Source organism: Manis pentadactyla, chromosome 11 (genome assembly GCF_030020395.1).
Source record: "Manis pentadactyla isolate mManPen7 chromosome 11, mManPen7.hap1, whole genome shotgun sequence".
Classification (NCBI taxonomy): Eukaryota; Metazoa; Chordata; class Mammalia; order Pholidota; family Manidae; genus Manis; species Manis pentadactyla.
In genome coordinates this window covers 29062557-29075733 of record NC_080029.1, presented here as the reverse complement: position 1 = coordinate 29075733, position 13177 = coordinate 29062557, and the positions used below count along the sequence as shown (strand labels likewise).

At 45.4% G+C, this 13177-nt stretch overlaps 1 protein-coding gene across 3 annotated transcripts in view; it reads right to left on the bottom strand.

Annotated features, from left to right (window-relative positions):
• DPF3 (double PHD fingers 3) overlaps positions 1–8870 on the bottom strand; it is a 240695-nt gene extending 231825 nt beyond the window's left edge. Inside the window, exon 1 of one of the 3 annotated variants that reach the window (XR_005030464.2) lies at positions 7084–7257. Coding sequence is in view for 2 of the 3 variants with exons in the window: in XM_036913300.2 (XP_036769195.1) it covers positions 7084–7163 (80 nt within the window). In the remaining variant the exon portion in view is untranslated. Of the gene's footprint in view, positions 1–7083; positions 7271–8816 lie in introns of those variants that run through there. The other 2 variants (XM_036913301.2, XM_036913300.2) reach the window with 2 other exon arrangements.
• Positions 8871–13177: the final 4307 nt, after the last annotated feature.

Here is a 13177-nt window from a genome sequence, read left to right as displayed (position 1 = left end):
GTGTGAAAAGTAGTTAAAGAGTCATTAGTTGAGGAAAATGGCAGTCAGGACGATGTTTTCACTTAATCTGCCTTTATAAAGTAAAGGATGTTATAGTTTTGCAGCAAACTTGATTGAAGTATTTCCAAGGCTAGCCACCAAGACGTAACTCGGTGATTCTGAGATTTGACCCCGCCACGAAGCTCTCCATAGTTTACTTTGGTATAAAGAATCGATTCATGCCGCCGATGTCCTGTGTCAACAGCACACCCTCTCTGTCCACCAGCACATTTAAGCCCCATCCTCACCTTCACCCTCCTCTCTCTCTGGAGCCGCCTTCATGGAAGGAATCAGAGAATCAATGGTGACCAGGTCCAGGCTCCTGGAAAGTACTCCCCCTGCCCTCCGAGCTTCCATTTCCACTGATGTGAAGGGTAGACTTAGTTCCGTGCTGACAATGGAAAATGAAATGACGGCCTCCCTTGAGCTCACATTCTCACCTATTTCAAACCCAGACAATGGGAAAATCCCATTGAGATCCCAGGGCTATTTACACACAGCTGGATGAGTAAGGTTTTACATTTCCTGAGAAACAATAATTAGACACGATGTGTAATGCCAGAGTCATTTCATTTATTTCAGTTTTAAAATAATCTTTAGTATATGAGGTTTGTTGACTCTCCGGAAGGCCTCGGTCAGCTACAGAAAACTACGTATTCTCCTAGTAACACCTCACATTTGTACCTTACACCTTCTGAACAGTTTTCACATCCATTATTTCCTGTGGGCACCTTGCGGGGTAAGCAGGGCTGGGTGCTGGGGAAGGGAGGAGAGAGGAGACACAAGATTTTCTCACTGTGTGAAAAGATAGGCCTTATATACTAATTCTTGTCTTTTAAACTGTCCTGTCATCCCAGGTGCTTCCTCGACCTCCTGCAGCCAGGGAAACCTCTACTCTGCCTAGGAAACCTTCACTCCAAGATTCACCAGGTTAACTACTACTGCTACAATCCCCCAAAACCCAACCCCTGACCCCCACACGCCCTCAAGGGAAGGGAGGACAAGGGAGAAGCAATCCCTGTAGTTGGAGATGAAAGAAGGGAGTCTCTGGGTTCCCAGGATATTCCTCACCCCACCCCCAAAATAATGGTATTCCTATAGGGGAGGGGGATAGAAGGGTTGAAGTCTACACTATTAGTATTTTCTAATTTTAGAAGGTAGGGGTTGCCTGTACTATCTAGAAATATAGTCCCTGAATTTTAAAGATTCTAAACATGAAGGGGACCTAGACATTTACCAAGAAGAATTGAGAGCAGGGACTCAACTACGTACACACCCATGTTCAGAGCAGCATTATTCCCAATAGCCAAAATGTGGAAACAACCCAAGTGTCCCTCTTTGGAGGAATGAACAAAGTGCAGTCTATACATACAATACAATATTACTGAGCCATAAAAAGGTAGGAAATTCTACACATGCTGTAACATAGATGAACCTGGGGGACATTATGCTAAGTGAAATAGATAAGTTACAAAAGGACAAATACTATATGATTCCAGATGTGCTCAAAATAGGCAAATTCATAGAGATAGAAAATAAAATGGTAGTGACAAGGAACTGGGGGCCAGAGGGATGGGGAGTTACTGTTTAGTGAATAAGGAGTTTCTGTTTGGGATGATTTTAAAATTCTGGAGATGGATAGTATCAATGTTGCACATGATACATGTACTTAACGCCACTGAACTACACACTTGGAAATGATTAAAATGGTACATTTACATGTTATAAATGTTAAATATACATGTTATGTATACTTTATCACAATTAGAAAACAATTTAAGGGGCTGACTCTGTCTGCTGGAAGTCAGGTGGCTATTTTGTTTCTTTCATTTTGCCTAAGCCCCACAATTTAGGCCTCTGTGAATTCTCTGATGGGTTTTGCAGCCCCCTCTTGCTCCTTCAGGCTTATACAAAATTGCCAAGGGAGCTTTCAACCAAAGGAAAGCCTGATATTACTGCCCCCAGAGGAATCTGGGATGTTCTAGCAGCATGTCACTGAAGGAGAAACAGTGAATTCCAATTTAGCCAAAGCTAATATCACCCAGGTATAGCCAGCCTCCGTGGGTCTGCCGGGCACCTCCATTTCGTCAGCAGTATTGGGGTTCCCCAGAGGAAGCTCAGTGAGACATCAGTACAGGTGCACCTACTTCATCTCACTGAACAGCCAGGTATCTGCAGCTGCCCAGATGGAAGTGAAATAAGCACTTTATCTCCATTGTTAATTGGTATGGTGGAGACACAGCAGGTCCAGGGGGATTGTGGATACATGGAATCCAGAGGAGAAAAATCTTTTACTTGGTTCCACTTAAAGAAAAGAGAAAGAAATAAAGGGACTGCTCTAGATGGAAATGCTCCTAAGAAAAGAGGAAAAGACAGATGTCCTCAGTAATTCCAGTCTTTTCCATAACCCAAAACTTTATGTAAATGCTTATAAACAGCAAAATAGGCCAATTAATCTTCCCACTTCTCTTTCCTCTCTCCATCCCATGATTGGGACACTAATAAGAAGAAAAGTATCAAAAGGCAGAATCAGAAGAAAAGCCCACATTCTAAATGGCCCACCACCTGGCTCTCTGCCTTAGCCCCTGAGTAGGCAGAAGCTCCATCCTGGCTAGAATCCCACGTGGTAGGTAACATAGTGTGGGCAAGGCTGGACCTGAGAAGATGGAACCACAGAAGAGTCTCCCAGTCTTAACTCCCCTTTGGAGCCACACTTTAAAAACATGGAAGAATTTGAACTCTGGCCCCTAACTGTCTTCCCTGTCCTAATCAACCTTAATAGGAGCCAAAATGTTTTTGACTTGAAAATTGGCTACCAAGATGCATTACCCTCATCTTAAAAACAAGGAACATGCAGCTCAGAGAAGAGCTGTGTCCAAGATCACACAGCTAGATGGTGGTGGGGCTGAGAACAGTGCACAAGGCTCTGGTTCCTCTCCCAGGGCTGTTTCTCCTCCATTACTCTGAAGTCATAGCAAAAGAAGACTAGCCGCTGGTGAGAAATCAAAGTGGAAGACAGAGCTTGAGATGGGGCCACACTGACGGCAGGTCAAAGTTTGGGGACTGGGAAACTTGTTCTGGTAGAACTTCCAATTGCAATTAATGCAAACAGATTTTCAAAGTGAAGAACAACAAAAAAACTCACTCATTTCACAGCAACCTGAGATGACCACAGGTTCCAAATCCAGGGAGGGAGGAGAGGCTGCAAAAGGGGATTAGACATGTGCCATCATTGTTCCCCAGGCCCAGAACCGAGGACTGGGTAGTGAAGGATTCAATGTGGGCTATTTGAACCCCACTATTAGGAGCTCTGAGCCTAATCCCCTTGCCCCTCCCTGCTGCCAGCCAGAGCCCCTAAATCTTCCACGAGGCTTCTCTCTTCCCTTGCCACGGCCCCACTACTATTCACAAACACATCACCTAGAATTCGCAACACAGTCCGCTCCTATTTTCCCACTCCCTCCTCCCCAACACCACCTAACCAGTGCTTTTAAAACTCTGATGCAAATCACAGGCTTCAAAAACCTTCCTTCAGTGACAATTTTATGATGCTACAGCTCCATTCATCCATACGGTTTGACTGACTGTGAAACACTAGTAACCGGACCAATAAGAAAAACAAATTACAAAAACACCGTTAACACCTCATCTCCCCCCAGTCACCCACACAACTAAGGACAACTGTGGAGCTTGCCGTAGGTCACAGTATCAGTCTCTCTTGCTGTTAAAAAATTATCTTTCTGGACTTCCAGACCACACAGTGGTTTTATCCACTCACCTAGCCCTTCCCCATCCCCCCACCCCAAGCCACTCTTTATCTTTCCTCCTTAAATACCTACATATTTAAAGACTATTTAAAGCTAGAGTCATGCTTACACAGGCCCCTGCTGGAAAACTGGCTGGCAAAACTATTCCAGAGCTTGTAGCATTTCTCTGGCCAGGAACTTGCCACATTTGGCTACATTTCTGTCTTCTGGTGACTTTCAGAACACTCACACACCACACAAGTTAACTTTACAGAGACTGGGATAATAAACAGACCTGGATTCTGTTGACTTTTTATGAGCCAGCCCGCATTGCAGCTACCATCAGTATGGCTACACTTTGTAAACACCAGCCTCAGTTTCCTTTCTGTTTCTGGTACACGCACAAAACAAAGGATGCTGACCGTGGCATTTTATTTTTTGCATGATCTGAGCAGATGGCTCTGGAACAGCTGTAGACACTATGGTCTTTTCTCGGACGTACTCAAATTCCAGCTACCTGCATGATTTCAAAAGAGGAAGAAGAGAGTCTCCAACTAAGCTGGCTCTGAACTGCAGCTCCCATTCCACTGGCAATCTCTGGGTGTCTCCCAGGTGGTCTGCAAGGCTGTGCTCTTTTCAGAGGCTTACCCTGCAACAGTGCCTTCACTTGGGTTCTGGCAGAAATTAATATCCTTCATGGGTACCTTATCAAAACCAGACAGTTTTCCCACTGAAAAGTAATGTGTGTTAATGAAGTCTGGAGAACTTAAGAGCTTTTTTTTTTCAGTGGCAACCAGAAGCAGATGGAGAAGGTGGTTCTCAGGCATCTGTTGGCTTAAAATGTCTGAGGGTCCTTTTTCACAAGGGGCTAAAATAATGTCCATAAAAGGCTACAAATTCACAAAGTCCCAGCCCCGGTGTTCACCACTTAGTACCTACCCACGTTCCTGCCTTCCAACAGAAAGAGCTAAAAGAAGATTAGAACCAAGAATGTGCCCTCCCACCCCTCCTGATATCTAAACTGAGTGTCACAGCAAGAGTGAAGTCTGGCTTCTAAGAGGTGACAATTACACAACTTTCACAGGAATGAAACCACTTTAGATTAGAATACACTGTATCCAGATCATAGAATGTATAAAGAGATGAAGATTTGAAGTCCATCTATACACATGACCTGCTGTTAAACCTTGGTTAAGTTAAATGTAATTACTATTCCCAAAGTTGTATCCTTAATAACAAAAGAGATGTAAGTACATACCTCCAAGCAAGAAAAACCCCTTACAAAAGTTTCAATTACATATCTGTATGTTCACATTTATAAGCATGACAAAATAGTTTATTGGTCTCATTCTTTTTAAACAAATAGTTACTTGAGGTAAAGCCCTGTTGGTTTATATAGAATAAATAGTAAGTTACTTTTTCTAAGCAGGCAGTTATAATAATATATATGTGCATATCAAGTCTGGCAGAAGGTGGCAGACATTCCCACTTAAGTGCATACAAACCAGGGTTTTGATAACTTAATAAAAGACTAAGTTGTTTAAAGTGTTGATAGCAGACTTGAGGAAGAGTGGTTTACCTAACTAGAATAGCAAGTGAGATCTGAATTTATATTCAAAGCATTGTTACCTAGGTATGCAGAGGTCAACCAGAATACAGTATGTTATGTGGCTGACTGACATACACACAGACCTTTATCAAATCCACATTCGTTACCTACATGTGTTTACTTCACCACTTGGCCCTTATCTTGCTTGCACATGTAAGAAATGAGGGTGATTCCCCCATCTATGCTCAATGTAGCTGCTAAATTAAATAATGCATAATACCCATTTACACATCATACATGTTCATTGATGCTTTTAAATTCTATTTGTCCAGATGTGACTGCTTGGTTGTGGGGCCACCTGCTGCGTCCCCTTTGTGATCTGATCAGGCCAGGCAGCTCCTGTTTCTGCCTCTAACACCCTGTTGGGCAGTAATAAGATGTTTAAGGAGACAACAGAGAGCGAGCCAGGCTGTCAGCTTCAGAGAGGAAGGGGTGAGGGTACAAGGAGAAGGGATAAGAAAGGGAGTTGAGGGAAGATCAAAGTCAGACAAGAAGAAAGCCAAACTGCTAAGTGAGAAGACAAGACTCCAGGACTTTGGAGCTCTAAGGAAAACCCCAAAGCAATGAGATTCAAATTGTGCCATCCAGTTACCTGAGCTATTGAATTACTGAATGTCCCACATGGAAAAAGCAAGTATGATGAAAAATGGTCCATACTCATCCTAGGCAGAGCCCTACAGAGGTGTTGCAAGCTTGTTTCTTCCCAGCACATTAGCTACCACTTTATCCCCCAGTCCTAGAGGGAAACCTTTGTGTGACCAGTTTCTGTAGGGGGCGTCCGTGGTGTTGGCTATTTTTTTTAGGGGAAGAAGAGATGAGGAACATACACAGAGAAAATGCTAATGACGTTTCATTGTCAGGAGGGACACACGAGGATAAAAACCTAACACTAGCTCTCCAAACCATTCTCCCTGTTCCCCTCCTCCCAGCCACCGTCCAGCCCTTCCTCTCTGCGCTTTGTTCTAATTTATCCCATGCATAATTTATTCACGTGTGTATCGTTTCCTGATCAACAACTTTTAAAAACAAACGAAATGTGTAAGGTGTTTTATTAAGACAGTTGTTTTAAAAAATAAAGGCAGATGGTGTAGGTCTCCTAATAACGTGTGTGCTCCTGCGTTAGGAGTTTAAAAACCGTCCAGGGCTCAGGAGGCTCGGCTGCTCCGGGGTATTGTTTCCACCCCCATGCCCCCAGGGAAAGAGGTTGGGATGCAAAAGGAACGGCTAATTAGAAATGACCACTCAACTCCCACCTAGAAAAAGCAGGTTTAGGCGTTGTGTGTATGCCAGCGTGTATACTGACACAGAATTACAGATGCATCACATTGCAACTGTCTCTAATTATACAAAGTACAGGTATAATTCAAAACCAGTCCTCTACTCTGTCCCTTCCGCCACCTCTAACCCCACCAACACACTGACACCCTCCCAGCAAGTACCCTTCTGCCGCCCAAAGAAACAAACTGGGGCAAGCAGGGGCGCCCTGGAGCGTGGAGATACTGCTCCCGCCCGCGCGTTGGCGGGCTCCAGGGTAACCACGGCACCGCTTTCCCAGTAGGAAACAAACCTGGTGCACAAGTGAAATAAATTTCTCTAACTTGAATTTACCAGGTGACATCAACCCGGCTATGTGATTTCAGCTGGAAATGGGAAAACTGCAAATCAGCTGTGGGTTGGGAAGAAACTCACAGCATCAGCGGTGTGGCAGCGCGAGCGACCCGGAGCGAGGATGCGGCGAAGTTACGCCCATTTATTCTGCCATAAAACATTTTCTTTCTTGGGAGAAACGCTGTGGCGTTCAATCGCAGTGTATCCGAGCTTCCCAGCGAGAACTGAAGCCGGGAACTGCACTCTGATCAGCCTCAGCTCCCAGTGTCCTCTTTACGGTAGCTTTAAAATATAACATACTTAAAACTGCGAGACCTGGGACATTCCTACCCGTTTTCCGATTATTGATGGTACAAACACGTCCTATTCTCCTCGCGCGTTCCTGCGCGTTAGGAGGCCCCCTGCGGTCCCCTGGTACGGACCTGGTTTTCAACTCCAAGAGGAGCCCAGGGTGCGGACGCGGATGCGCTGAGTTGAAAGAACCTAGGTGGGCATCCGCCGCCTACCCGGGAGAATTCGGCATAAAACGCCCCTCAACCCACCTGCCCCTCCCCTCGCTCGTGGCTTCTAGCCCAGCAGGAAGTCCTGGTCCCAGAGACGCGGACCCCGACCCCCGTTGCTCCGCGATCCAGAGGGAGCACCCCTCTGCCAACATCACCGCCAATAGCACCCCTCGTAGAGCGACGCTAGTTTTCCGAAGCCAACCCCCAGCACCGCGATCGCGACCGGACTTGGCGGCTTAACAGTTCCACCGACTGGAAGGAAGGAAGGAAGCCAGGATGAAAAGGAGGGGGAAAGCAGACAAGCAGGAATTGGCTGTCGGACCCGGGGACTGGCCCCCGCGTATCCTCCCCCAACCCGCCCCCCCTCCGTCCCGGATCTGGGCGTCCGCTCAAAGTCTCCCGGCAGCGGCCCGAGGCACCTGCCCTCGCTCTGGCCGCAAGCAGACGCTGCCGCTCGGGCTGGGAGCGCCGAGCCGCCTCTCCGCCCGCCGCAGCTTTTCACCCAGAGGAGGCGAGAATACCATTCATGAGACCTGCAGCTTCCTTGCCTCCAAATCAACCCTAAGTTAACCCGAGTCGTTAATTTACTACAGCCACCTCGCCCACAAACACACACCCAGACACACCGGCAACCGCCCGGAGCGCCGTCACGCCTCGGGGGCTGCCCCGGTAGGAAAGCCCCGGGCAACCACCTGGGCCCCAGGGCTCCCTGGACCCTCAGCTCCCCCTGCGGTCCTCCCAACTCCGGAAGGTTTGCACAAACTCCCCGCAAGCGATCAGAAGGTGGAGAGCGCCCTGCAAACTCCGGAGCTGCTGCGGTCCGCTCGCCCCCGCGGACCAAGCAGCCGGGCGGGGGCCGCGGGCTCCGGAGGCGCGGAGCTCAGCCAAGTGCACCCAAACGGCCCCTGCCGGGCGTTCGCCCCCAACCCGGCCGCCCCCAGCGCCGCGCTCGCCGCCCCGCGACTCCGGGCACTCGGGGGACCGTGCTCTCCCCTAGCTGCCCACGACCCCCCTAAGCTGTAGAGCGCTCGAGCGCCTACTCCCCTGCCGGTAACCCCTCAGTCTCCTCCACCAATTAAGCAGAACATAAATGTAACAATTTTCTTCTTGTTAATTGCATCTCCTGACATTTCTGCGCGTTGGGGGGAAAAAAAGATGAAGAAGTAAGAGCTGAAAGAAAAGAGAGAAGCCCCGCCGCGGCTGCAGGCGCCTGCAAGCGCAGTGCATTGACACTGCTCCGCACGCGAAAGGCGCCTTTTTTTTTCATATTGAAACCAGGCGGAATATGTACATTTTTTCAGTCTTACTTACGCTTTCAGGGGGTTGTGAATGACAGTCGCCATTTTGCTACAATGTAACAGAATATTGTCTGTCTCAGAGTTCTAAAGGTTCGCTCAGGGGAAGCGGTGAGCCAATCAGAGCACGGGATACCGGCCCGCTGGCCAATCGGCGCGGCTGGCCGCCAGGTGGGCGGGGCCTGCACGATGGTAGTTATTAGGGGAGCTGTCAAAGCCCAGAGGTCACTCCCTTTTGTAGAGCCCGAGAGCAAGCAGGTCTTAAAGGGGCAGTACCGCGCGAGCAGCTCCTTTTCGGATTGGGGAAAGTGGAGATGCACGGGAGAGTATTCTAGTTTGGTCTGAGTCCCTACTTTCTAAATAACTGCAGAGTTTGCGCTCCCGGACAGAAATATTTAAGTACGGTCAGCAAGCCAGTGAAGCCCATTCATTAGCTTTTGGATTTCCTATTACGCTTTAACCCCCCAAAGGGCAAATCCCCTTGTTCCTGTGAAAAAGTTGGAAGGCTGCCGTTTCGCCTAACAAATTACTACACGTGCTCAACCGTTGGCTAATGCTCTGAGTCCTGCGGCTTTTTAATATACTCATTTCCGAAGTGTTTTCTTTATCTCGGCCACCTCGGTTTCTTCGAACTGCTGTCGCCGTTGCTGGTGACTCCAGGACAGCAACTCCCCTCCCTCTGGAATGTCTCAATGTCAGGCTCGCTCCCTCCTGCAGCCAGGGCTTTCGTTACGTAACGCGCGGTGGTCACTCAGCGCGGTCCCTCTCTGCCACCTCCTCTGCTCAACACACACACCAGAAACTTCTGAAACGACTAGGTTCCGACCGGCTGGGGAGCCAAAAGATACCTGGCGCTCTGACCTTTAGGTTTAGGGGTGGGGGAGGTTTAGGGAAACTTTTGGAAACGCTTTCTGCTAGTAGGAAAGCCAGTAACTAGACAGAAGGTGCAGAACCCAGACTGGGTGTTGCCAGAGTCTCTTTCGGGGAGTAGCACAAGGATTCTGGCGTTGCCTTTCACTACTTGGCCAGAAGGTGAAAAGAATTCGCTAATGAATAATCCGGTGTGACCCGAGGCGTTCAGACTCTTGTGTCTGCTTCAAGTCAGTGTGAACTCCTCACTGGCGGACCCCTGACAAAATTGGGAGACCTCTGCGAAGCCAGGCTTCTGCTGGGCAGCCGGGGAAACTCGGGGTGGATGAAATCACACTGAATCATGAATAGGGGCCTCCTTAGCATACAGAAATGTGGCTACCATCCCAAAGTTGTTTAATCAGGTCAAATAGCTAAAATGGTGGGGGAGGGGTGAAAAGTGGAGTGGAGATGCCAAATAGCCAGTTCTTCAAAGCTGTGCCCTCTCACTTCCTTTCCCTGTGCTCCTCTCCAGGCAATGAATAAAATTTTTAAAAATAATAATAAAGGCCCAGAACTTTCAGAGTTCAAATCCATACACCATTACAGTTACACATAAACAAAACAAGGCTGAATCAGTATGTTTGTAAGACTTGAAATTTTTAACCCCTTCTTTCTGCCTAATTCATAGCAGAGTCAAGTTCTGGAGATCGCTTGGTAACTTCTTTGCACGGCATCTGAAAAAAATTATCCCCTTTTCTAAAATTAAAGTTTGAAAAAAATCCCTTCCTTATTAACATGTCAAGGATATGATTAAAAAGCTAGTACTTTGCCCTGGATGAGCTTGACAACATTAAAAAGCAAGTGCTGTACTGACATACAAGAAGTCTGATGAGTTTGCAGTGTCAGTCAGAACTTATCAGTCTATTCCACCAACCTCTTAGATATCAAAACCACAGCAGTCCAGATTGGAAGACAACAGCATATTTTAATTTGTGCATCTTGATAAAGGAAGCAGAAAATGTAGAGCGTGCCCTGAACAAGGCTTACAATTTAATAGGAGAGGGAACATAAATTTATAATACATATTAAAGGAAAAAAATATGTACTCTAAACATGTATATTCATTCATTGTGTTAAGAACCAGATGCAGAAACCAGCATAAATCTTAACTACCTGGCTTATTTGAAAACTGGCAGACTTGGTATGTCTTAATTTTGAGAAACTTTAATCTAGAATTTAAACATTAAGTCACATTTTACAATGACTAAATTGAAAAAAAATGAATTAAAGACAAGATTTTTTTTTTAAGTAGAGTAGGCTTGTTTTTTATAATCTAATGGACTGTTTTTTAAACTGTCAGTGCAGGTACAACTTTCATTTGAAAGAATTGTTGTGAATTCACCTTTATAAATTCTAAGACATATAAGACTTATTACTGTTTTAACTTTGGTTTTTATATCACAGATCAAGATTCTTTGTACAGTAAGGCCAATTTGCAGATGCCCTGATCCATCTGCAAGGAGGCCAGATTTTTCCAATAGGTCTTAAAATTTACTGATCCCACCCCACAAAAAGACACATATTTTTTGCCAGAATGCTCAAAAGCGACAAGTCAACATGCTTAAAGGAGACAGGAACCTTGAGCAGTTTCAGAGAATATTAAATTTTACATTGATTTTGCAAAGTGCTATATATGGTTAGAAGTGTGGGCTCTGGAATCCACCTGCCTGAGTTCACTTCTTACCTGCTTGGGTTATCTTGGGCAAGTTTAATTAACAACTTGAATGTCTAAGCTTCCTTATCTGAAAAATTGCAGTAATAATTGAACCTACTTCATGTGGCTTTTTCCAAGATTGAATGAGGTAACACATGTCTAGTGTCAACACGTAACAAGCTCTCAATACAAATTGACTATTATTTTTATGTAGATATGTAATTCTTTCCTAATGGCAAAAGGAATGTAGGAGATCTGAGTAAAAGGACACAACAAAAAGTGAAATTATCCATCAAGCTCAGTTTTTTTTTAACTCAACCCAAGACAAATGAGCAAAGAACAAGTTTGATGAGAACAAAATAATAAATAGGACTGTCTCAGTTAGGGAATCATATAGCCACTTAAACCCCCAAAATGTCCTCTTGCTGATAGTGATACCAAGATGCTTTTAAAATCCCATCTTTAAAGCTCTATACATATTTATGTATTTGAATATACTCCATCCCTCCCCATTTCTATCATCTTAATTTAGCTGGTTAGGTAGCTTAATTTGTAGGGCAGATTGATCCCAGAATAACCACTTCCCCACCCCACGTGGAGAATCTAGGGCTGTGATGTTCGACATAGGAACCATGAGTCACATGTGGCTGTCAAGCACTTAAATGTGGCTAGTCCAAATCAAGATGTGCTGGCTGTGTTAAGTACATGCCAGATTGCATAGAGTTAGTACAAAAAAAAGAACAAGAAATATTTCATTAATGATTTTCGTATCGATTACATGTCAAAATAACAATATTTTGAATTTGCTGGTTTAAATAAAAAATGCTATTAAAGCTAATTTCATTTGTTTCTTTTTACTTTTTTTAATGTGGCTACCAAGAAATTTAAAACTACTCATGTGGCTGGTGTTGGATTTCTATTGTATAGTGTTGCTCTAGACAGTGTGTGTGACCAGGAAAAGAAGGGTATAAAGCCTTTCTCAATCATGTTAATTCATCCTGTGTAGTCTTCTCAAATTCAACCTTGATATCTGTTAGCCAAACTCCCTGGCCCAGTCCAAGTATGTGTTCAATGCCACACATCTGAAGGAATATTTGGGGTACAACCAAGGACCCAAGGACTTGAATCATATGAAGCACCCAAATCTCTTTCCTCTTTAAAAGCTTGAAGGCTGTTTCAGCAGACAATGAGTCAAAGCTGTGAGGAGATGTCCATCCAGAAGCAGCAAAGAATGGGATTTCTATAGCAGGTGTTAACCTTTCCAGCTGCCTGTTTAAAGGCACATCAAAATAGGAGAAATAAGGAAGGAGAAGCAGGACTCACAAATAGCCAAAGAACTCATTTGAAAGAGGAAGTGTGGCACAAAAGCCATTCAAAATAAATGCAGTTGCTAGAGGGCTTGGGGAGGTAAATAAGTTTTAGGTCCTGCGGGTATTTAAAATACAAGAACAAGCTCACCCTTAATCCCTCTCTTCATCCATAGAATACTCAGTTACAGCCTTGGCAGCTGGTTGGCCGTGCTGGTTCCCTGAGATCCAGAACCAGCTCTGGAATGTTCTAGGCACTGAGTTGAAGAAGGGCCATTAAAACTGCAATCTGGTTTTCTTTCTTCTTGGATCTGTGGGTGGAGGGGTTCTTACTCTGTCCCCTTCACAATGCCTCAAAGCACAGAAGAAAAAAAATCAAGTTCCAGGTATGTGAGACGCTCTAGGGCCATCCCTCTGATACCTCTTATTTTAGGGTAAAGCCAAATGGAAACCAATGCTTGCTGCTTCCCACTAACTAGTTTATACATTCATTCAGCCATTAGA